Source organism: Lupinus angustifolius, chromosome LG06, assembly GCF_001865875.1.
Source record: "Lupinus angustifolius cultivar Tanjil chromosome LG06, LupAngTanjil_v1.0, whole genome shotgun sequence".
NCBI lineage: Eukaryota > Viridiplantae > Streptophyta > Magnoliopsida > Fabales > Fabaceae > Lupinus > Lupinus angustifolius.
The window spans coordinates 11,647,363-11,673,456 of NC_032014.1; the positions used below are offsets into that span (position 1 = coordinate 11,647,363).

At 33.9% G+C, this 26,094-nt stretch overlaps 2 protein-coding genes across 3 annotated transcripts; both read right to left on the minus strand.

Annotated features, from left to right (window-relative positions):
- Window positions 1,411-7,979, minus strand: LOC109349845 (mitochondrial-processing peptidase subunit alpha-like). Of its 2 annotated transcripts, none has more exons than XM_019590860.1 (13): window positions 7,777-7,979; window positions 7,419-7,667; window positions 7,029-7,325; window positions 5,379-5,546; window positions 5,095-5,262; window positions 4,906-4,986; window positions 4,642-4,708; window positions 4,447-4,499; window positions 2,750-2,822; window positions 2,577-2,647; window positions 2,377-2,426; window positions 1,807-1,919; window positions 1,411-1,729 (listed from the first exon to the last, which is right to left on the minus strand). In XM_019590860.1, the coding sequence occupies exons 1-13, from the start codon at window positions 7,810-7,812 to the stop codon at window positions 1,677-1,679; spliced, it is 1,479 nt and encodes a 492-aa protein (XP_019446405.1). In that variant the 5' UTR covers window positions 7,813-7,979; the 3' UTR covers window positions 1,411-1,676. The 2 variants fall into 2 exon arrangements, with proteins under 2 accessions (XP_019446405.1, XP_019446404.1); XM_019590859.1 differs by having other exon boundaries at window positions 4,447-4,544; window positions 7,777-7,954.
- Window positions 13,538-25,854, minus strand: LOC109349844. The gene is made up of 22 exons (XM_019590858.1): window positions 24,734-25,854; window positions 23,447-23,562; window positions 23,080-23,288; window positions 22,518-22,637; window positions 22,153-22,281; window positions 21,938-22,063; window positions 20,777-20,829; window positions 20,586-20,691; window positions 20,376-20,493; window positions 20,056-20,265; window positions 19,613-19,943; window positions 18,127-18,220; window positions 17,247-17,355; window positions 16,752-17,023; window positions 16,522-16,649; window positions 16,162-16,396; window positions 15,611-15,799; window positions 15,224-15,513; window positions 14,966-15,146; window positions 14,625-14,867; window positions 14,154-14,239; window positions 13,538-13,940 (listed from the first exon to the last, which is right to left on the minus strand). The coding sequence occupies exons 1-22, from the start codon at window positions 25,567-25,569 to the stop codon at window positions 13,793-13,795; spliced, it is 4,329 nt and encodes a 1,442-aa protein (XP_019446403.1). The 5' UTR covers window positions 25,570-25,854; the 3' UTR covers window positions 13,538-13,792.

Consider the following 26,094-nt stretch of genomic DNA (forward strand, 5'->3'; position numbering starts at 1 on the left):
TGACAATCAGTCTTTAACGTAGAACATTACACCAATCAAATAAATTTAACTGTAAATTATAAATATTTAACACAAAATATTATGTTTGACATTTATGACATACAAACTATACATTATAAATGATAGGAAAGCGGGTTGACAGAGTGTCTGTCAACACACTAGTGTTATTAAAAGCAATAAAAATGTGGTTAGAAAAATTAATCCTACACCATGTAAGAAATTTTCAGTCTTAATTTGATGAGTGTTATGCTTCACGTTTATAATTACATTCGTTGGAGCAGTCAAGAGAAAAATGATGGAAGGCCTTGATGATGTTCGCAGTGGAGATATATGGCTATGATTGCTCCTTCTTTTCTGAATTACAAACTTATATTTGATGAAAATTTACTTTAGTCAATGTTTGAATCGTATTATTATTGGGACAATATTTGATGTCTTCTTATTTTCAAGGTATTTTGAAATACAAGAAGAAAAGAGGTTGAGATAAAATGTATATGGAGTCAATACGACTTTAAAAAATTGTTCAATAAATAACGAAATTGGAGTTGCAAATAATAATAAATTGAATATTTGTTTAAAATATGGGAGGCATGAGAAATACGTTCTATATTAAGTAGAGAAAGTAATGGTTTGGACTTTGGAGGACAAATAAGCATCTTAATCGAACAAAGACGTTCAATTTGATTTGGTTCGGACTTTATGACTTTTGAGAATATAGATCAAACAGTATCAAACAAATGATATAGGTTGAATCAGTTAGAGTCATTAAGTTGCAAAAAACATGGAAAATTCACACAAAAATTGTCAAATTTTAAAATCAAATCAGTTTTATAATTGTTTGTTTGCACACTTACAATACTTATGTAATCACTGAGTTTAAATTCATATTCTTATGCTTTATGTCACAAGCTCTACCAACTGGATTTCATAATTTCAAAGTGATTTACAAAGCTACCCAGAGTACCCACATGAATTTGGAATTGGCAATCAACACATTGAATTGTTTAATTGTGAATAATTAAATATCAAATATGGATGGATGCTTTTCTTTCTCTGTTTTTTTTTTGCTAACTGTAATAGTCCATTTGTAATATTTTACACTATCTTTATAGAGAAGAAAATATATACACTGACAGTGTAAGAATTTTATACATTATCAGTCAATCATCTATAACTCATTTTCAATCACCATTAACTCTTTACAAAAAAATAATAATAATACAAATGAATGGTAGATAATATATGGAGTATGTATAAATCATTTTTATACTGACGATACAAGAATATTGGATTCATCTTTAAAACAACACTAGACATACAAAAGATGTATTCTTTTAATTAACAGAACTTTAATAATTATATGAAGTTGCATGCAAAATAAACTAAATCTCTAGTGACACTTAAAATTCAAATGAGTTACTGATCAATCGATTATGGTGGTTTCATGAATGGGATACAACCCAATATTAATCCAGGAGTTTGGAGCTTAGAGCTTAGCCCAACATCAATACATACGTACATGTGAAAACTCACTCAATTGAACGATTTTGTAGCCAAAAATAATGGGCTATGAATATGCTGTTTGCGCATAATCACCAATTTATTGACTACAACATGGGCATTTGTGATTTTAACTTAATTTTACACCTTTCACATCCACACATGTAAAAACAACCTCATTTTGAACTGAACTTCCTGCTCACTGAGTCATAGCTTGGGACATATATGACTGCGGAAAATCGATGGAAAAAATTAATATCAAAGAAGATATAAAAGCTTTTAAGGAGAATTCTTTGGAAAAAGTACCATCTCCATATGATGCCATTGTGAGAGGGGAGGAAATGAGCTTTTGAGAAAGTGAAGTGATATCCTTCAAAGTTACTCCGTCGACCGCCTTTAAGAAATCTTCCGAAGGTTTCCTGCGAGTAAAGGGAGGATATCTTTGAGCAAGAGACACTATACTCTCAAACATACAATAAAAACATATGTGAGCAACAATCATGAAATTTATGCACCAACAGCTTCTTATTCCCATTCGTGTCGCTTAACTGCCGTCAAAGATGGGATCTCCAATGCAATGGCCAAGGCTAATGACAATTAACATGTTTGATGCAAATTTTTAATTTTCTAAAACCTACTTCATCATCATATCTACAACCTTAAAATCAAATTTCAGAACTCAATTTTTGCCTGCTAAGACACGAAACCTAAGAAAATGAAATGCTAAAGCAAATAAATTAATAGAGATGTTCAGTAAACAAGCAAAAAAAGACATACATCCAAGGCAGAAACAGAATAGAAATCCTTGAATAATTAAAATTATTTGCTAAGCCCACGTGAACAATGAAGTTAGAATGTAAACCCCCTAAGCCTTACCTCTCACCATATGTCAATACTTGTCTGCCTATATCTTCTGAAACAACCATCTGAAAACACAATAAGTTCAATAGTGAGTGGAGATAGAAAAAAAGAACAACACAAAATCAAAAGCATGAACGAGACAGAATATAAACGAAAAGGAAAACTTTAGATTATAATTCCCAGGTGAAATATTCATTGGAGATGGGTTTGCATACTCTTGATTCCAAGTTCATCAAAATTGCAGATTTTGTAGCATGTTTGGCACGATCCAGCTGTACCTGGTCAACTGTGACATAAACCAACAAATAAGTGGAAGGAAACCACTCTAAAGGTGCTAATCGTCAAGGAAAATAGTCAAAATTCTAGTTGAGTGAGGAGCAGAATATACCTTTTCCAGAAGTAGCAACTGCAAGAAGTTCATTAGCTGCTATATCAATGGCTTCTGATACAAAATCTGAACCCTAATAGACAAACATGAATGTGATCACATGATAAACATTAAGCGGTGCTCTGATAAAATAAATAAACATTAAGGGGTGCTAATGTAGATTGTGCAGATGGTCAAGGTAAAGAAAAAAGGAATATATCGGCTGGATCACATCCATTATGTGTATGCATAACCTCAATGAAACTAAGCATTTTAGCAAGGACATAAACAAGTACAGGTTTGCTTAGTTGAGTAGGTGAAGAGCAGGAAGATAGAAATTTTGGATGAAAATCACTTTCCAGTTTCTTAGCATTGCCCATATTGTGGCCAGGATAGGATAAAGAGCAGAATAAAAGCAGGATAGGATATGAGAAGGATAAGCTCTTATCCTATCTAGTGTTTGGTCCGCACTACATAATGACTGCATTGATGTGGTGGTGGCATTGGTGGCGTTGCTGACTTGCTGGTGGTGATGTTCAAGTGTGAGGGTATAAAGGGAAAACCTGCATTATCCATCCTACTCATTTCGAACCCAAATCCATTCACGGGATAGAAAAAACACTAAGGCTTTGTTTGGGAGTTAGGAGGGAAAGGAGAGGGATCAAAGGGTTAGGAAGGAGGAGGAAGGGAAGGGAAAATGAAGGAAATCCTCTCCCTTGTTTGGGAGTATGAAATTTATATGAAGGGAGAATAAACTAATGATAATGTAAGAATAATTTTTTATTTTTCCTTAAAAATGTAATTAACAATGAGAAATGATCAATAATATATAATTATATATTATTACTAAACATATTTAGCTATTTTGATACTTTATCTCCAAAAACCTCAAATTGGAGGAACTTTAAAAATAGACACACGGAGGGTTTTGAAGGGTTTGAGAAACCCTCCAAAACCTTCCCTTTTCCTTGATCCAACTCCCAAACAAGGGGAAGGCTTTCCAAAGCCATCCCTTTCCTTTCCTTCCCCTCCAAAACCTCACTCCCAAACAAGGCCTAATTGAACAGGATAGATAAGCTAATATGATAGCCCTTAGATGATTTTCTTTTATTACTATCAAGGATATCCCCTCACCCTTTTTGAGTAAGGAACTAATCCCTTTCGAGGTGTGTGGCTGCCTCTCCCAACAAGTATCTCTCTTAGGAATCAAATTCTTGACCTTTTGGTCATCTTGGGATCTAACGGGGCCTTACACCACTAGACCAACACTTTGTTGATAGCCTTAGATGATTTGCCCATGAATCCTAGCATATCAAAGGTTTAACCTGAACAACTTGGGTCTAGCTCTAAAAGCATAAATTTATATACAAAGGATGTACACATTTAAATTGGTAGTCCCATTCTCTGTGTGCCTTAACATCAAAGTGCACTTCAATCACGCATAATATTGTTCAGCCTCAACACATAACAAGCTGTGTAGCCTACACCGTACAACACAAATCTGCTCAAGTTATAGCAAACCTACCAAACAAGGCCTAACCAAGCTACCTATCTCATAATTATATACCAATTTACCAAGTTCTTGTTCATCATTGGTATTGGTGACTTAAGCAGACAAGTTATTACGTTGTTATACAAAATATACAAAATATTGACTGAACAATATCAATATACCAGGAAGCATGATTTCATGATTGAAAAGATTCAAAGGGGCTTACTGTTGAGACTTGGATACCAAAAATGCCAGTGTTATTGTAAATATTGTTGAATGCTGAAATCGAATGAACTGATGGATAATTATTGAGGACATTTAGATCTGCACATGATCAAAGAAAGAATGTTAAATGTAACAAGAATTACAAAAGTATACGGAAGATTGGGGAGGAGAGGGGGAATGCTTTGAGAAAACTTACATAGCCGTGAATACATTCCTTTACCAGGTCCACCAGCTGAAAATGATCCACCACCTCCCAATAGCATCTATAGTAAAGAAAGAAAATACAGTTATTTCCAGAAACCTATATGCTGACTTTAATAATAGAAAGTGAGTAGAACTGTAAAATTATTATAAGGAGCCAAATAAACAATGCATTCTTAAGCATATTTTTAGCCACCTTAAAAGAAGGAAAATAGAATTGGAGTACAAAAAGTAAATAAAATAAAAACTTTATCAAGACCTGAAGAACAGTCGAAACCATAGCATCCTTCAAGTTATGCCAGCCACCAGGAAGTTCAAATGCAAGAGCAAAATGGGTCGTCTGGCCAGCCAAAGAGTGTTAGACTTGACGGATATCTCATCCCAAAAACTAAAAAAAAATAGTGATGTGAACGGAAGCATAAAACTTAGTTCTTTCTTTAGTGCATACTCCTGATTCAGTTTGACATCGATAATCACCACCAGTATATACTGATTTTGGCTCTTCTGGATATGGGCCACTGGGTAGATCAGACAAAAGAGGTTCTGCAATAGATAACAACTCGTCATGCTCAACACCAGAAGCTGCAAGTACTATCCGAGGTGCAGTATAGTTTTCCTGATGATTCATACAAAAAATTGCCTCGTAAGAAACGTACAGAGCAACTAAAACGAACCTCTGAAGTTTTTTAGATACATAATATATTTCATTGAAAATAAAATTAGGAGACTTACAGCAACAAATTCTTCCAGAATTGTACCATTTAGTCCATTTATTGCTGATTCTGAAGCTAACAACGGGTTTGCCAAGGCACCAGAGAAACCAGCAGAATGAATTGCCTCTAAAAGCAAGTCTTGAGGGTTTTTGGAAGCTTCACCAATGTCAGCCTTCACTTTCAGAAGCTATATAATTGCAACATTAGTTATAGCATAAATTTCAAAAAAGCCATAATGTAAGCACTAAACAGGTATAGAGAAGTCACTGAATTCTTTTATAGAAATACAGTCACTTTTAATCTAATAACTGTTACACGATTACAATAACCAGGCAAACAACAATCTAGGAATAGTCACTCTGGTTTTACGAGTACAACAATACTCTAGTTTTATGACTATATCCGAGGACAGACATCAAGATACCAACTCATGAGTCATGATTGTGTTCATCTTTTATTCCAAACACTTAGTAAGTTATTTATATTTCACAAATCTGTCATTATAAATAGATACATCTAAGCTAGAGTTGTCAGGCACATTTGAGGTGCCAGTTTAGAAGTAGAACTAGCCAGGTGCAGTGGTCCAATGAGGCAAGCCAAAAAAAAGCTGCCTTAGGCACGATACACTAATGGTGCCAGCATTTAGTTTTTTCAAGATCAATAAATTATCCCCATACAAACAACAAACCAGCCATTGGTTTATGCCAATTAAAGGGTAATTTGAGACAAGAAAACACTTTCGATGCAAACAAACAGGTAAATACACACAAACACAAAGAACCTGTGATTTAGTTCAAGAGTAGACTGAAAAAAAGTAGCAAGACGACCATCAAAACAAAGAAATAGACAAGCAAATGCAAGAAGAGATAAGGCAAGTGGGTGGGACAAAAATGGCTGACAGAGTCTTTCTCATCTGAGCAGAAGCAAACTGCTGCATTTCATTTTTCAGTTCGACACAGCAAAGCAGCATGCTTGTTCTGTTAACAGCTACTTATTACCATAATATAACTTCCAAGTCCCCTAGAGTCTAACTAATGGATGGTTGGTTCAAGTGGTACATGTTTGTTTCCTCTTAAGCAAGACCTGGGTCTGGGCCTTGTGTAATGTCAATATTCCTGGCTCAAACAGGATTGTCTTCTGTGAAAGGCTGGAGCTTACTTGTGGCTAGACCAAAGAAATTCCCTCAGGATTTGTATGCGAGTAAAATATGGAGGAGAGGGCAGGGAAAGGATTGAGATAGACATTCCCCTCATCCTCCTTCCTTTCAAAAAACTCAATTTGGGGGAACTTCTGACAGGGTTTTAGAGGGTTAGCGAAAAACCGTCTATCTAAAGTATATAATTTCTCTCCCACACGCACACATTCAGTTTCTTTCAAGACCACTATTAGCTTGTTACACACTGATAATCTAGTAATGCCTCTCATTTACATTCATGTTTGCTTAAACTAAAGACCATGTTATTTTTCTAACATATCTCTAGGCTGATTTCTGGATACTCTCTCGTGACTTATATTGGGTTCAAAACTTATCTTCCAATGAATATTAGTTACACTTCTTCTCTCAAAGAAATGGATATGCCTAGTCATCACTAACAACAGAAATGCTTCAAGCCATCTAAAATATAAGCATTGCCATTCTATCAGTCTTTACATGAATATGGCAAAGTACCTGCTCATTGACCTCCCAATCAAGAAACGCGGGATTCCTAACAGAATCAACTAGCAGCTCAACCATTTCAGGAACATAGGTCTTCAAAGCATCAAATGTATAACCCATCTGCTCCCTAGAAGCAGAGGCCTGCACATTGCCACCAATAGCCTCTACCTCACGAACAACACGAAAGTGACTCCGGTTTCTTGTGCTCTTAAATGCCATTCTTTCCAGCAAATGTGTAGCCCCAAATGTTAACGGAGTCTCATAGATTGAACCACAGTTAACATATAAACCAATAGAGGCACCCGGAGCCTATAAAACCAGCAGAAACCTGTCAATACATTTATATTACAAACCTTATTACATTAGATAACAACACAAAATAACATAACAAACTAATCGTACCGGCGAAGCTTGAGAGGCCAGTTTGACTCCATTTGGGAGTGTAGTAATAATAGTTTTAGCAGGCTCAACATAATCAGGCAATGTAGGAGGAAGGTTAACACTAGATAATGGAAAATCGAGAGGCGGCACTGAACTGGATCGGTCTCCGGTGAGCCAGCCAAGTAAACCATCCAAACCAGGAGAGGATTGTTTTGTGGCAATAGAACTTGAACTTGCGAATCTAGAAGGTACCCTATTGCATGAACGGGACTAAAAACATAATAATAAGGATAAAAAAAATCAGATATTGAAGTTAAGTTAAAACTTAGGAAATAGTGAGATTGGAAATTTGAATTAGAGTGGTGCATGTGAGATTTACCCTAAGGGCCCTGAGCCGAATGAAATTTCTGTACATTGCAAACTGAGAGGTAGAGGTGAAAAGTGGAAACTTGATTCTGTTAGGCTTAGGCCTTTGGAGGTTGAAAAGGACACAGGTTCTCGACCAAGACGACAACAACAACAACAACCTGAGTTTTGTACTGCTTTCTCTCCAATCCTTGCTTTTCGACTTTATCACTGGGACTCAACCCGCTCCAATGTATAACCCACTTTGGGACAATATGTTTTATTTAGTTTTAAAAATAATTCATCATGGTGTATATTATAATTTTATTAACTATGAGAAATAACTTATGTTATAATAAAGTATTTTCTCATAAAGATTACTCATCACTTTCAGCTAGTAAATATAAGACACATGTTATGATTTTATGATTTTAGTAACGAAAGAAAATAACTTATATTTTTATATTATGAAATATTTTATTTTTTTATTAAGGTTAAAATGTTAAATTGCATTCACCATCCTCAATTTTAATATAATTACTATAATATTCTTCATTTTTTTATACTTAGGCATACCTTCTTTAAATTAAATTAAATTTTTATATGATGATTTCAAGTTTTTCAAGAATTCAGAATCCGATTAATTTGGTGTAAATTAATTAACTTTGACCTTGTGAGACATGGTTGATTCTTTTTTCTACAATAGATTCTGATTTTACTAATACTTTCAAGAGTCAACCATCAATCCACTATAATTTTTCCATATGGTGATTTTTGTTCATTATTTCAAGTTGAAGGATTTTGTGGTCCAAAGAATAGGTAGTTGTGGAGATAAAAAAATCCTAACACACTAGTTAATTAAAATACACATCTGTCGTTCAACCAACCACAGACTGATGGTACATGCAGTGGCACAATTTTTCCATATTAATTTTTGAAGTTAAATACATTTTTTTAACCAACTACAGACTGATAATATATGCAGTGACACAATTTGTGGGATAGCAGATGTGCTCCCGTATTATAAGAATCGAATATTCCTAGAAACAATATTAATCTCATGTGCGTTTAAGTACTAGTAAGAGGGACTAATAACAAAATATGTCTTATTTATAAGGATGAAAACCCTATTTTAGCCTAATTTCATTGTTTTTTTTAAATAACGTTATGCTTATATATGGACACATCCTTATTACCAATGTGTTAGTCTAATGGTACAGAGATTCTCAGGATAACCAAAATGTCTAAGATTTAATTTTGAGAGGGACAACCACGTATCCTAAAAAAGATTACTTCTTTACCCAAAAAAATGAGAGGATTCATTTAGTAATACCAAAAAAATATTAACACATCCTTAATATATAATCATGTTATATACATTTATTTTCATTATCTAAGGATCATCTCATTTCATAGACCAATCTAAAATGCATATTATTGCTAAAATTAATAATAATAATAATAATAATAATAATAATAATAATAATATTGTTAGGAGAAATAATTATATACCCAAAAGATAATAGTTCTTTTATCCATAAAGTAAATATAGCATCGAAAAAATTGATAAAACTAATAATAAAACTGCAGCCATGTTTTCCATCTCCATATCTTCATGTACGAAGGAAGATCATACAACTTGCATATGATAATCCAATACGCTTTTAAAACTGTTACAAAAATTGAAATGATAGGTGAACTTATCACAGCAGCAATAAATTGAAGGCATGAAAATGAATTTACATACACAGTATGTTGTATGTATAAAGTTATTATTTAACTTACCAGGTTATATGCACCAACATACAAAATTGACGCATTTCATCACAATAGTAAGCCCTCTGGTTAGGCACGGACGAAAACATTCGATATCACTTTCACACGGAACATTAATGCTAGTATCTTCTGTGATATAACCAAAAAAGAAAGAATTTTATTAAAATGGAATATGAGCATATATGAAAGTTAATGAAATAAAAAATAAGGGGAAAGTGCCTTTCATAATGACAATTGGAAGAAAAAAGAGGAGAAAGAGTGACAAAACATAAACGAACTTAAGGCTTTTCACCATAGTTTTCATGTCAATTTGTAAATAACTAGAGATGGTGTGATCGCTTTATAATAAGAGATTTTCATAAGAAATTATCATTATTGTATCAACTAATTAAATAGTTTTACACTATTTCTAAAACAGTAACCTACCCTTTCTCTAATATTAAAACCAGTATTACATGGCTCATTAATACATTAGTGGGATATGTTCATCATTTTAACTTGCTCAAATTATAAATTTGGTATCAATAAGGATTTGATAAGGAGTGTTATAAAACTCGACTCGGATCGACCGGTTTAACCATGAACTGGGTATCTGACCGGTCCGAGTCTCTTATCTAACCGATTTTGCATAAAAATAAATTGATTTCATTCGACTCGATCAATTTAAGCATAAAATCTGTGACTCGGATGGTCAAACCGGATGGACCGAGTTAAACAAAAAATATTTTTTTTAAAAACAATCAAAGCAATGTCATTTTTAGATTAAAAAATCTGATGTTTTAACTTTTCTGTAATTATGTTTATCATTTGTTAACTTATATAGGAAAAGTTTTGTTGTTTAATTAAATTTTAAACTCATTGTTCATTTTTTGCAATTAAAGTATGATACATATGTTGTTTGATAATATTTTCAACTTATTTATCACATTTCATAATAGTGAAATCTTCTTTATCAGTTATTTAATTATGTATGATAATATTTTTAGAGTTTAAAATCTGTGCACTGACAGTGTAAAGTTTTTTACACTGTCAGCACATCATTCACCATCGATTTATATTACTTTTATTTGAGAGTCAATGGTAGTTAATAAATCAATGGTGGATGATTGACTGACAGTGTAAAAAACATTTACACTATCAGTGTATACATATTAAATCCATATTTTTAAAGTTGGAGTATAAAATTATTAGATAATGCTAGCTAATATTATGAATCTTTTAGAATTTTTATTGCAAACTGAGTCAATCGGTTCAACCATTAACCCACTAATCCAACCAACGACTCATTGACGCAATGCCCTCACCGAGTCATTGACCGGTCTTAGTTTAATATATGGACAAAAGAATATTGTAATTAAAAGCCGTCTTGCTTTTAGAGTTTAATTTATTTTATCTTGTTTTGATACATTTATTTTATTTTATCTGAGGCAGATATTGGTGAAACCCAAGAAGAGGATTATTAGTATTGCCAAGTTGATAGTGAAAATGTTTATAATAATGTTGCACGAATAAAATTGCAATAATATTATATTAATAAATAACCTAAGATTGGAGTTAGTTCAGAAAAAAATGTTGGATTTGCATGATCATAAAAAACTAACTTTACGTATCGTGTCATTAGCATTGTTCAAATGAAAAGCATTGAATGTTACAAGAAATGATCATAACAACTAATTCCACCTTGTCTCTATAATATAAAAATGTATTATAGTGATATCAAGTAAATAGTCTTGTATCATTTTTTAATTGCAAATTACTATTTCTCTAATATTAAAACCATTATTATCTGGCTCCTTAACATATTAGTGAGACATATTTCATATTTGACTAGCTATTTAACCCGACTCGAATATTAAAACCATTACTAGCATTTTTTAAATTTAAATATAACATCTTTTTTAGTTCAAAATAATTTTGGAAAAGTGCATTCTAACATATTATTTGGGTTATAATAAATGTATCTCTTAACCACACCTTGAACCGAACCGTTCCAATTTGCAGATAGAAGATCCTATGAAATTAGCTTAGCTTTGAGAAAAATTAATAATATTTCCACTCTTGCTTATAAAAACTAATTACTTGATATAGTAGTGTAGTCCTAACAGTAAACATTATCTAATTTCATTTGGTTACTTTGGGAAAGTTTTTTCCCGAATTTGGGTAGTAGAAGAGGGATGGAGATTTGCTGTTCCCAACCATATCCTCAATTACGTTCATATTGACCAATCACAATGAAACAAAATTGATAAAGTTATGAATATTTAATTTTTTAACTGACGTGGCATAATAGGATTGATCTGGACAGAGTTTGGAACAACATATCCTTATCGTAAATCAGTGAATTGCCAGTCATTGCAAAGGGGCTAAATTCCCTAAATTTCACACCTCAAAAACACCAGTTATAGTAACTGTTCCTCAAACATAAATAAGAGTAAATATTGATGTCTATCATGTTCTTTCAATTTAACTATTTGATCTCTAATAATTTTAAATTAACATTTTTAGTCTCCAATATTTTCAATGTCCAACTATGTTAGTTCATTCATCATTATCCGTCAGTTAATGTTAAAGCATACGCGTATCCTAAATGGTGACATAAAAGGATGTCGTTTAAGTTATCTTCTTTTAGGTTATACTGCAAAGGAAAAACAATCTCTTTTTCATCTATATGTTGTTAGAATAATCAATTTTATGTGGTTGCTTATATTATGATTACCAAGACAATTTTATTTTGATACTTAAATGCATATTATAAACAATTTCTCTATTTTGCCAGTTTTAATTGGAAATAATAGATGGTATATATATATATATATATATATATATAAAAGCATAATGAAGATCCTAATATTCTCATATCCTTAAGTATATAACCATTTAATTTAAATTTATTTTCATTTTTAAACCATCATCTCATTTCATTGATGAATCTAAAATGCATATTCTTTCCCCCCATTTTTATCAACCATTATTGAGCTAAATGTAGAAACGAAGTAAGTGATCACTTTAGAATTATTATTACATAATAATAACCCCTTTATAAAATGATACAACTAATAATAAAACTGCAGCCATGTTTTCCATCTCCATATCTTCATATATGAACGAAGATCATGTAACTTGCATATGATAGTCCAATACTCTTTTAAAACTGTTACACAAATTGAAATGATAGATGAACTTACAAACACATGAAAATGTTACAAACTCAAAGTATATATAAAGTTATTATTCAACTTACCAAGTTATTTGCACCAACATTCAAAATTGATGCATTTCATCACATTACTAAACCCTCTAGTTTGGCACGGATGAAAACATTCAATTTCCGTTACACATAGAACATCTATGTTAATAGGTTCTGTGATATAACAAAAAAAGAAAGAATGTTATTAAAATAGAATATGAGCATATATGAAAGTTAATGAAATAAAAATGAGAGAAGTGCCTTTACTAATGATAACTGAAAGAAAAAAGAATAGAAAGAATGACAAAACATAAAGGAACTTGAGACTTTTAACCATAGTTTTCATGTCTACTTGTAAATAAGTTGATATGGTTTGATAGCTTTATAATAAGAATTTGTCATGGTTGTATCAACTAAATAGTTTTATACTATTTCTAAAACAGCAACCTGCCCTTTCTCTAATATTAAAACCAGTGTTATATGGCTCATTAATACATTAGTGGGATATATTCATCATTTTAATAACATTTCCACTCTTATAAAAATTTGATTTGAAAAGTATATTGTAATCCAACCAACTAGCCATTGCAAAAGTAAATATTATTTAATGATAAAAAATATATAGAAATTTTTATACTATCACTATTCATTTTTAATAATCGTTGACTTAAATAAAAGCAATACAAATGAATAATAAATAATGCACTAACTATACATAAATCTTCACACTTTGCATAGATATTACTCTCATATTTAATTTCATTTGGTTCCTTCGGAGAAGATTTTTTCCCCAATTTGGGTAGTGTTTAAGTTACATAAGAACTGCCAATCATTGCAAAAGGGCCAAATTCCCTAAAATTCACACCTAAAAAAATACAACTAATAGTAAAGGTTCCTCAAATAGAAATTAAATTATATAATGAGTGCACTTCACACAAAACAAACTCATTTGTGGAACCTTCCCTAACATAATACAATATACACAAACCCACTCAATGTGTGGCTGCTCCCAACCAATTAGGCTTTAAACTATAATTAACAAATATACAAAAGGGTAAGAAAAGTGCTTCTAGAAAAGTTAAAATGTTCATGAACTCCAGAAGATGTTAGAGTCACTGCTATACAATGAGGGATCTTGTATTTCCTGGTTAGCCACATGACAATCAACAAGACGGGCTTGAATAATTTTGCACAGGGCCAGACCACAAGGAAGCATCCACCATTCACTTTCATCCCTGCATTTCACCCGGCAGCATCGCACGAAGTTGCCGATGAGTGAGTTAAAATCCATGGATCGAATCAATTTTCATTATAACAACAACAACCAAGTCTTTATCACACTAGGTCAGGTCGACTATATGGATCGAACGATGTCATAATATTCTATCATAAATCAATTTTCATTATCTACTACAATCATGCTATTGTAAATGGTAAGAGTTACTTACATGCTAAAATTCCAGGATTGAAAGCTCGAAACCTTGTTATTCGAATACACTATATAATGAATAAATCCACAAAAGAAGGCAACTACCTGTTTCAAGAGATACATTTTACAGTGAGTGTTAAAATAAATATGTTGAGCTTATTTGATGCACACATATATATGACCAAAACAATGTACTAAATATTAGAAATATACATATCAAGTACATAATTGAGGGAAAAGTCTTTTCAAAAGTGAGCATTTCTAGATTGAAGAAATATTGGTGCATCCACCTTTAGCATATTTAGCAGGTGAGATTATGATGCACATTATCAAAATAAGCGTAGATACATTCTGACTTTCTTACTTCAGAGATATAAAGTACATCACTTTAGAGGAACCTTACTGGTCATTCAATGAAGGTCACACTTGTAGCTATTGATCGACTTTAAGAAGTAATTAAAACAAGCAGTACAGCGTTAGAACAACTTACAACATTGACTAAGGACGTAAGATTCCACAAAGCATACAACCGAGCGAGCCCAGCTGATTTCCTGGGTCCTTGGCTAAACAAAGCACTGATTCCAGATGGAAATGGAAATAGTACACCAAGTGGAAGAACAAATAAAACTAAGAAGAAGCACACCAACGATAGCGAGTACATCTGAAGTAAAGTAAGCAATACTAATATAAAATCTCCAAGAAGTAGTATAGAGATAACCAGACCAACTATGTCCTGCAATTATACGAAAGATGAAGAGAGTCAAACAAGCAACGAGAATAAGCAGATTTTCTAAGATATAGTAAAAATGACAAAGGGAGATATTTTAATACCTGATGGCCAACAGGTTTTGTATTATAAATAATAAAAGCAAAGGGAAAATATATGGTTTTCTTCTCTTTAAGTGTTCTTAGACTCTTTGCATGCAATATCCCACCAGACATCCTTCTAGGCATCAATAGGTGTTCATTGCCAGTCATGTGATGACTTCGATTTCTGCAACTTCTAAGAAAACTGCATATAACAAAGAATGGGGAGTTAGTCTTACATTTGTAAATCTATAACAAAAGAAGATAATAAATTAGCATTACAATGGCTGCTTTTCAGTTATTCTTGAATCATCATAGCCTTCTGCTGATGGTGATGAGCTTTCACTCCCAGTAGCATGTACAACAAGCCCAAATTGACAATATCCAGAAGCTGTGGGCTGGAACCAGCCAAGATCGACACGAACACCATATGTAGCCAATGCAGTGTTTGCATATACATCAAGCCAGTTGATAACAGGGCCGAAAGTTATTTTCAGATGTCCTCGGCGAACTAAACGTAGTTGAGCATTAAGACCTGCCACTAATCGATACCATATCGTTGGTGGAACGGCCTAGAGAGCAGGAAAAAGTATTATAATCAACCAGCAAAGTAAACAACCAGGAGTATTTGTCAACAACTCACAAAAGCTCGATTCAAATTGAGCAAACCTGACTCATTATGCTAGTAAGAATATTATCATTAGAAATAGAAAAGGGAGTCATGTAACTTCCATCTCCGCCAAAAATTATAGACATGGGAAATCTTTGATGAAGAGGAGGAGCCAGATCCGGTCTTTTTTCATCCCCACCAAGAAAGAAATCCAGATATGCCAGCATCAGATCAGATGATGCAGCTACCTGTAACATGATAGATTGAGTAACTACTAACTACGCTAGTGAATACTGAATACCAGAATAACACTGAATGATTCTAACAAATGATAATCCCTATGTTTGGCAACACTAAAGAATAGAGCCAAAAAAACACAAAAGAAACATAAGTTCACATGTGAAAACAAATCAACCAAAAAAAAGGTCAATTGAAGAAATCAGGCTAGAGAGATACCAAGAAAGCCATGTTCTGTTCACGGCTGATATTTAAATTATACAAGTATGTTATAAAATAAATTCACTCAAGGCAGTAATTGTAAGGCACAATTTTAGTAAAAGCCAAAATCCAAATTGGGGAAAGGGAACAAATTCATAAAGCAAATATGAACCTTAAGGCCTTCATAAAGTGCTCGTGAACGGCAAGAACGCAAGCAAGCATGGTCATACTCTGATCGAACAAATTCCCGAAGTTGCTGTAGTTTCTTTCTCCGACACCTTTGTAGCCATGACCATGCAAGGGGATATGCAATGATGCAAACGATACTGTATATAGACCCTTCCCACCAGTGATAAGTAGCTAAACTATTAATCTCATCCACAAATCTATTGAAGGCATCTTCATATCTGAGATGTGAGCAATATAGATATTAATTCCTAACATGAACTAAAAGCATCTTGCACAAACAATGTGCATAAATATTGCTTACACTAAATGATAGTCACTATATTTTATAGAAAGAAGGGCATACACAATATCTTTTACTTGCTCTGGAGGACAATGAGATAGATGCCAAGGTTCACTAAAAGTATTTGGGCCTTGGAAATGCAACCTGTGAACATGACTTTGAGATTCCTCACTTCTATTTGTTTCAATAATCTGAAAGGTCACAGGAATACAATGTTAAAATGGAAGTGTTGAAGAAAGTTCGGAAGGTGGTTAATATTCATGAGATTCACAAGGAAGAAGTCAGTTATGGACCTCATTCAGTGATTCAAGAAAAGGGAAAGAGTTGCTTAATCGATTGTCATTTCGAGCAGGCACAAGGGCTGGTAATTCATCCCCAGCAACATATTTCATTCGTGCAACACTGAGAACTAGAGCGAGCAAGATAAGGAGACCCAAGAGAATAACTCCAAAGAGCCATGGCCCACCAAAAGTGTATACTAACTCTTCAAATGTCGTGTAACAGTTTGGCATGTGATATCTATCAGATACGCACTTGTATGGACAAGGAGTCTCTGCCACACCGCCTTTTTCAAAAAAATGGAAATCTAATCAATTGAAGATTAGGCAAGAAATAAATTTTATCGTACTAAAATAAGAGTAACCCTGCAATGACCAAAGGCAAAATAATATGATGAGACCATACTGTTCAGTAAACCTTTTAAGTAAAACATGCTGCATGCACAAAAATAACAGACTATACTCTTCCTTTTAGGTGTAATGAAAGAAAATTTAACTATTAAAAAATACCTCGAACAGAAATATATATGCCACGACGTGGAAGCTCATGGGATGGACAATCATGACAAAGAGCTCTATCAGACCCACTGATATTTTTATAAGTACCAACAGGGCATTCCTGCAATACACAATTAAAATGGAACAAACTAAGTCAAAGCAAGTGAGGAATTGATCTTTAAGCAATTATTTTGGTAAAAAAATAAAAAAAATTAACAAACTTCTCCTTTTTTAAATAACTTTCAAAAAGATCTTGGTTTAGATTTTTATTATTTTTTGGTTGGACATGAATAGAGAAGGTGAATGATATAGTTCATCTTCTTGTTTTGGAATAGTTTTGCAAGGAGATAGTGCTTACATTGTAAAATGATGTCACTTAGTATTTTCTTTTAAGTTCATTATCAAAGAAAAAATGTAAAGTACCAACGATACGTTGGTCTAGTGCTGTAACGCCTCACTGGATCCTCAAGTATCGCAATAGATAAAAAGTCAAAAGTTCGATTCCTATGAGTGACACTTGTTGGGATGGACGATCACGACCTCGAAAAAGATTAGTTCCTTATGCATAAGTTGAGGGGATCCGCTTGGTTATACCAAATATTTTTAGAGAAAATGTAAAGTATATCTAGTAGTTTTGAGAAGATGAATATATAAATTATGATTTTCAATTTAGATCTATTGTCATGTTATATTTAATTCCATTTGACTAGATCATATATATATATATATATAGTAAATATGAAATTATGTCTTGTACTTCTCTCTTATAATTCTAACATTGTCCGTGTTAGAGTGTTTGTGTATACCTCTTCAAAGATCCTGCCACCTACTTTTTCTAAATTATATTCCAACTACACAAGTAATAACTGAAAATTTTGGAGGATAATTCTACCTCACAAAAGATACCATAAAGCCCTCTGGGACAAGCCTTTCCACTGATAGATCCATTTTTCCCCGAAAGACCTTGACCTCCACCAGATCCTCCTCTGAAATCAGAAATTTAAACTCAATCAGAACGATATTGGTAGATGAAAGTTTATGGATACGTGCCCGTATACACACATCAACACATCTTCATGTAACTAAATGTGACCCATAAGCAAAAGGCAGAGAGTTCAAATTTCCTAAAGAGAACTACAGGAGCCAAAATTGAAAAAATAATGACAATCAAGCCTTAATCCCACTAGGTGGGGTCAGCTACTGGATCGAACGGCGTCATAATATTCTATCAAATATTATGTCATTGACAAATCATTGAATTCTAAATCTTTTATAATTGTTTTGTCTATGGTTTTTCTTGACCCCCTCTGCCTCTAGAAATTGGACTAACCTTCATTTGATATACTCTCCTTAGTGGGGCTTCTAATGATATCCTCTACACATACCCAAACCACCTAAGGCACGATTCTATCAACTTTGCTACAATAGGAGTTATCCCAACTTTCTCCCTAGTATATTCATTCCTAATCTTCATTGTCTATTGTGTCCACTCTTCCAACACAACATTGTCATCTCTACTATATTAAGTTTATTCTCTTGTTGACATTTTACTATCCAATATTCAGTATCATATAACATTGTAGGTTTTATAGTTGTATGGTAAAATTTCCTCTTAAGCTTGGAGTGACATATTTCTATCACATGATATGCACTCTTCCATAACTTCATAGTATGGTTCATGAGCTTAATTCCTTTATAATTTGCACAATTTTATATATGTCCTTATTCTTATAAATAGAGATTAAAGTGTTTCTACTCCACTTGTCTGACATCTTTTTAGACTTCATAATTTTTTAAACAACTTCGTGAACCAACTAATACTCTATTCTTCAAAATTGAAAGAATAAAATAAATAAAACCCTTTCAATTTGTGCTAGTAGGTCCAAACTTAACTTCAATAAAGGTCAAATTAAGTTGTTACACAAACAGTAGGCTAGTTGCAAACCCTGATGAAAAAGGAGAGCAAATGAATCAAGTACTCTATGTTATCTCCCGGCTTCTCATACTTTGTCACAGATTCAAGTATCCATCAATTAATCATAAAACCTCAATTACTTGATTGAGTTGATTCATACATACTTATCTAGAGACCTGTTGGCTTTATCAAAGAAGCCATAATCATGTCTCATACCTAGCCATAAAAAAGGTGGAACAGTGCACAAAGCTCCCACTTAGTGTGATCTGGGGAGGGTAGATATATGTAGCCATACCCCGCAAGTGGAGAGACTAGTTTCAGGATTTGAACCTGTGACCTCATGTTCATTCCATGAGAATCAAAAAATTAAGAAACTGGGACAACCAAACAATTCTCTAGACACAGCATAAAACAAGCAGGGTAGATTATAACAAGTATCATTTGATATATACAAAATACAAACCCGGTAATAATGTTTCCTTCGACACTTGCTAAAGGGATATATTCATCTCCAGCTAGAATATCAGACCAATGAAAGTGAATCCTTCCACCGCCACCACCGCCACCACCACTAGGACTACCTTTTCCACCAGCAGTTGAGATTATAGAAGAGTCACCAAGTGCCAATGTCTGAACAAACAAAAGAACAGTTCCACCAGAGCCACCACCTGGACCAATGTTAGAGGTAGTCCCACCATCCTGCCCTCTTGATCCTTCTCCAAAGCTTTCACCATCAGCTCTAAGTGAACCACTCAGAGTCAAAGTCGACAATGAGTGCTCCAATGAACCCATCACTGTAAAAGTCAATATAATAATTATAGAAAACCACCTTTTTCACCTAATAATGTTATAGCTAACAGATTATTCTGCTAGTCTGCTACAGCTAAATTTTAATTCAGATCTTACCAATAATGCCACCACCAGCGGTTGCACTAGCTAAGCTATTATTTCCACTGCCACTACCAAGTTCACAAGGCAAATCAACATCCCCATATGTGGAACCACCCTCAATGAAATTTCCGTTATAATATCCATCACCACCATATCCTCCATGCCCACCTCCACCACCAATACCATTTTCAATATATCTTCCTCTACCCAACCCACCAGTACATCCTGCATATGGTCCAAATAAAAATTTAAGAGCATCATTAGAGCATTGAAATCAAGCAACTGATATATGATATTCTGCGAGGAGGGTTAGTATTTAGAAGTGATGACAGTACCTAGCCCAGATACACTGACTACTCCAGAATATTGGACATCTACATTTCTAACCCAGTGAAAGTGCACAACAGAGCCAGTTATGGTGCCTTCAACAAAAACATCTTCAACCCGACATATCTGTAGAAGCAACCCATGACAATTATTATCCTTCATGCAAAGATTATCTGACAAATACAATGATTCAGGTATCAAATGGGCCTATGGGGAACCTGAAGAGTGAAAGGCAATGAAGAATTCACGTTACAATCTTCAGGTGGATGAAGCAATTCTATAGGGCAATTTCCAACTTCACAGTAGAGTTGTGGTGTACTACCACTTTCCAAAAGAAAAAGGAAAAGATATTAAACAGAATAAACTTTTGCATGCTAAAGCTTTCTTATTATGAGTTGCATAAACTTACTTATCATCACCAGTAGCCACTAAAGGACCTCTTAGAACGGATCCAGGCCCAAGCTTTACATTTCAAACATGACAGTTATTGAATTAGTACAGGAATAATAATACAGTTAGACAGATTAAAGGTCAATAAATCAATTTGAAGAGTTTCAAAATCTCCAGTCACATAAATATACAGGGAACAAGAACACAAAATGAGTTATCAATGTCAATCCTTGCAAGTAAGCATGCCTGCATATAATTGTCACAGTCTAGATATTTATCAAACTCAAACTTCGTTGCTTTAACATAGTAAATGCTTGATTAAAAAGCTCACCGGCTTCTTTCTGTAGCTTAAAACCATTAACACTCAACATAAGATAGCATACAAAAAAAATCTACAGAAAGTCTTGATTCAATTAACACGAGCCATCTGAACTTTCTTATTGCACAGAAAGCTTCAAAAAGAATGTTAACTAAATTCTAACACACGAATCTTAGTTTATCCTAAACCTACACAACACTAAATCAACTTCTATGCCACATTTTGAAGAACCCAAATAGCCCCAGTATGGTCTTTATCATCCAGCCATCCATTTAATACAAAATATCCACCCTTAAAAACTTGTTTCTGAGTTTGCTAGAGAGAAATCCTCTCGGCCACATGGATTTATAGCTTAAAACATACAATGTCACTCAAACTACAATTTCTAACTAATAACTCTTGTTTTCTAATCTAACAGAAAACTACCAGATAATATGATTATGACAAACTAAAACAATAAATATCAACATAAATCTTCAAACAGTCGAAATTTTAAACCCTTTCTTGATTCTTCAGCCGCCAACCTAAATTCATAATACAAATTTTGGATACTAAATATCATGCTTAAACCTTTAGCCTCCAAATTTGAAAATCATTTTAATTTTATTAAATCCTAACCCTAAAAAATATCAATTCTTCAGCTGCCAACCTACATTCATAATATCCCATATCACTTAAAATTAGAACTTCTAGTATCACATAAGCTTTCCTACAAGAACTTCCATCGAACTGAATCACATGACTGCCCCGTAATACATAACAAGTGTGCATAAATATTGAGATAGAGAAAGGTGGTTGCTCTTTCATACATAGCCATTCAGATAGTTCTAAAGAAAGTAAAGCATAAGAACTTCAACTTACATTGATACTGTAAAATAGTGACAAAATTAAATGTTGCGCTTCAATCACATTTCCAGGTCCAGACAAGTTCAAAAAGCCTTGTCCGTGAACTCCCAAATTTGCATTAGAATGAATAATAGATGAATCCTGATAACCGACACATGCGCAAGTGTGTCATACAAAGTAATACAAATTAAGGCTCTGCTCTAAATAAGAAGAATGCAAAGGATAACAACCTTGAGAACTACTAAGTTGCTAGTTTCAAGTACAGATGTTGCAACAAGTGAATCACCATTACCATCTATAAGCATCTTGGAATTCAACATTAGGTGAATCTTGACAGACATTCGAAGAGCCCCATATATCTAATTCAAAAAACAAAAAAGGGGGAAATTAAAAGAAAAACATTATTAATCTTTTATAAGAACCACCCCAATAAATATAAAAAAGGGGAAAGAAAAAAATAACAAGCTTAATATTGACAGTTCATGGTTTACACCCAGCGTGTCAAACAAGGATGCAAAACATGAAAGCAACAAAATCCTAGTGAAAAAGTACTATTCTGTGAACATATAAAAAGAAACCTCCTAGTTCTACTTGCCTTGATGACAGAATCACTCATTAGAAGCTCTTCTGCCATTAACTCAAACTCTGATGAACCATAATGAGCAAGCCCAAAGCTTAAACCAGCACCAAAAGTCAAACGAAGTACTCCACCAACCTGTAAGTTAATGAAAATACTAATTATTCCAGGCTATCCTTCAAATCTTGACTGTGATGATAAAAAATATGACAGCAAAAACCACAATATATAGTTCTCGTCCAAACAGTAACTAACTAATTATATAAATTTAGCCTTGCCTATTGTCTACAATTCTGTGGTAATTATATTAAGTACATTTCCACAACACAAAAGTTATAATAGCAACTGGCCAATAAAAAGGGTGATAGTTAGCCCTCTAAATCAAGCAACTTAAACATCATTTGAAGTTCCAGTAGTAACTAAGTATGTGGCCATCTTCTTCTTCTGAATGCTTATAAAGAGTATTTTTTGGTCCTTCTATTGCTCTTCTCACTTTTCTCTTCTATTCAAAATTTTCTTCTTTCTTTTCCCCAATAATCAATACATTATTTCATTTCAATAGGCACAGTATTTCAATCACCTGAACACGACTCCAGTATAAAGGAAACAGTGCCTTGGCCTGATTCTGGATATAAACATTTGTCCAAAGAAGCGCCTTAGGAAAGTCTAACAGAAGTGTATCAGTTAGCGTAGACAAGTTATGATTGCAAATAGTAAGACTCCGTGGAACAGCATCATAATATGTCCCAGCAGCACCAGCATTGCCAGAACATCCAAGACTCACTCCTCCTGCAATCAACCGATCAAGATTATGTAACATGTAATCGTTTTTATCCACATAAATAATTTGTCACCTATTAGAAGAAAAATCTTCACTAAAATTAAAAAGAAAGTGAGACAGAAGTTAAGAAGACTGCTTATTTGAAACAATAATCACTGTATCACACCATGAATGAAGAATTTAGTAGTGTCATGTTTGCTGAAGACGTTGATTGAAACTCTTCCACCTCCACCGCCAGCAAACCCACCACCTCCAGTAGCACTGATTGTGCCAGATCCAGTCCTGCACTTTGCAGAGGATGTAATTAGTCCCTGTTGAAAATATGTGCCTGAATAAATATGCTGCAGATCAAAAAATAATAATTGACTTAGTCTTTCGGGGGTTGTTGATTCTGGTTTATCTTTTAAATTTAAAATATTGTTGATGCTCTTTTTTAAGATTAAGATTAGGATGTTGTTAGCTATGTCTAAGATTAAGGAAAGCATCTGATATTGTTGTAAGACTCTAGCTCTATTTCAAGAGCTATTCAATAAATGTGATCTACAATTCTTTGAATAACAAAATTTATGCTTCCTTTCTTTTTAATCCTCTGCTCCAAAAACCAACAGTCCCAAACTATTTTATTAGGCCAAGCAATCTACAATTACACAGACAAATAGAGAATAGTTGAAGCTCATGAAAGGGGAGTGTTGTTTGCTTAAAATTTGCATATCGGAGACTACTTGGTTTCATGCAATTACTCTACAAACGTCCATTTAACATTGCGCAATCCATAACACAAATGTGAAACAGAAAGTTGTAAATTTTTGCATATATACTCAACTACAACTACCATGATGGCTGAAATCAAATATAGCCAGAGTACCTTTACACAAGTAATCCAGAAAAGTCCGAAAAATTTCACCATCAAAATCAAGAAAAACCACCGATTTTACTTAAATGCATGTTAGCAAAAGCAAGTAAACAGCTAGAACAGCATACTGTGATCGGCCATTCGGCATATTGGTGATCCGCTGATCACCTAAGGCAAAATACATACTTGCTAACAATAATAAGGCCATGCTTTGGTAAACAAATTAATTAAGTGCTACGGGCTTTTGAAATAAGCTAAAGAAAACCTATTTTCACAAGTTCTCTGATAAACTTATTGAAATAAGCTAAAAAGAATTAGTAAGGTTATAAACTAGAATCTAGATATTGCATGGTTTTAAATTGTGGTTTGAAAAGACAATTGCAGACACAATATTATGGTTTTTGGAGTCTCTGCAACATCAATTGTGGCCATATCAAAAGTTTTTTCCCCACATTGAATGTAGGATAACCATAACCGTAATTTCAAACTATGATCTATTGTTCTCCCTAAGCTCTTCCAAACACCCTTAAACCCAAATAGGATGAAAATAATTTTAACAAATGCAGTAATGAAATTTAAAAGAAGACAATGAAACATTACATTCTATGAGCTTTAACAAAAATGCTACCACCAGAACCTCCACCACCCTTGATCCCACCATCACCTCCATTTGCCAAAAGATCTCCGGAAACCTCTATAGAATCAATTATTTGAAACCAAATTCTACCACCACCTTCCCCGCCATATCTCTCATCTTTACTAGTTGTCCCACCCTTACTCCCATAACTCCAAGGCTTTGCCAATGATGACCAAGAATAAGCATCCCCGCCCCAAACATCATCTGGCAACTTCGTATTATCCGAAACACAGCTGGCACCTCTCCCACCGTGCCCTCCTCCGGCACCCTGCGTCCCGGACGGTGTGCCACTGGTCTGAGCCGGTGGCTCACCTGCTAAACCGGTCACATTCACCACCGACCCTTCGATCAAGCTCGCATTTTGAGCCACCACAGAAAAAGTGGCAGCAATTATCACTGCACCACTTTGCAAAGTGAATTCCCCACTCACGTTAATCAAAATCACGCAACCCAAAAAGGGGCAAGTTAAATTCACACCAGGAAGTATATGCAAGCTTCCATTTCCTTCTATATATACATTTTTATCAAAAACCAAACTTGAATTTAAATCACACATGGTAGCTAGAGAACCAGTTCCGTTTAAACCCTCCTCGCACGAGAGGGACGGAGGGTGCGGCAGCGGCGGCGGTGGTGGCGGCGATGGAGGCGTGTAATCGTTGTAGAACGTGTCAACATCAGAATCTAAAATCGAAAATTCGTGTTCAGTAGCAAAAGCAAAAAAAGTAAAAGCAAAACTGAGGTATAGTGTGAAAAGGGTTGTTGTGATGTATGAATAGGGTTTGTGAAGAGTGTGAGCCATTAAAAAAGAGCGAAACACTTCACAGAAAGGTGTAATTGTAGGGTTTTTGGTTTTGGGGGAAAAATCGATTTTTTAGATTTGGGTTGTGTGAAATAGCGTAATGGGTAGGTGGAGGAAGAAGGGTTTGGTGAATTGGAATATGAGGAATAAGAAAACTTAGTGGAGAAGAAGAAAATGGTAAGAAGAGGAAAAAGAGTATAATAAGAATAAAGAAATGTTAAGTAAGGAAGTTAAGTGCACAAAAGAAAGAGAACAGTGACTGTCAGATAAAACAGAAGCGGAAGGGGTGACCCTTACTAAACAGGGGTAAGAACTAAAAAGGGAGAATATTTGATCAAATTTTAATTATTAAATATTTTTTTGGTTTAATCATCTAAAATTTATATATTATTAACGGGAAGATTTGGTTTGTAATAATTTATAGTAATATTATTAAGGGTGAAGATTTGGTTTGTAAATAATTTCTTGAGATCATGGTTTCATGTCACGTGTGCTTTTCATTCCTTTGGTGGTTGTTGTTCTTTT

Bases quoted from the DNA above. Each gene is read 5' to 3' on its own strand.
- LOC109349845 (XM_019590859.1), bottom strand. From the start codon at position 7,812: ATGTACAGAAATTTCATTCGGCTCAGGGCCCTTAGG. The intron at 5,263-5,378 runs GTAAGTCTCCTA...ATGAATCATCAG, and splicing joins TTCTGGAAGAATTTGTTGCT to GAAAACTATACTGCACCTCG. The intron at 1,730-1,806 runs GTACTTTTTCCA...GATTTTCCGCAG, and splicing joins AATGGCATCATATGGAGATG to TCATATATGTCCCAAGCTAT.
- LOC109349844 (XM_019590858.1), bottom strand. From the start codon at position 25,569: ATGGCTCACACTCTTCACAAACCCTATTCATACATCACAACAACCCTT. The intron at 19,944-20,055 runs GTAAGATCTGAA...TGACTTTTACAG, and splicing joins CGCTGGTGGTGGCATTATTG to TGATGGGTTCATTGGAGCAC. The intron at 15,800-16,161 runs GTTCATATTTGC...ATCATGTTACAG, and splicing joins CACTTTATGAAGGCCTTAAG to GTAGCTGCATCATCTGATCT.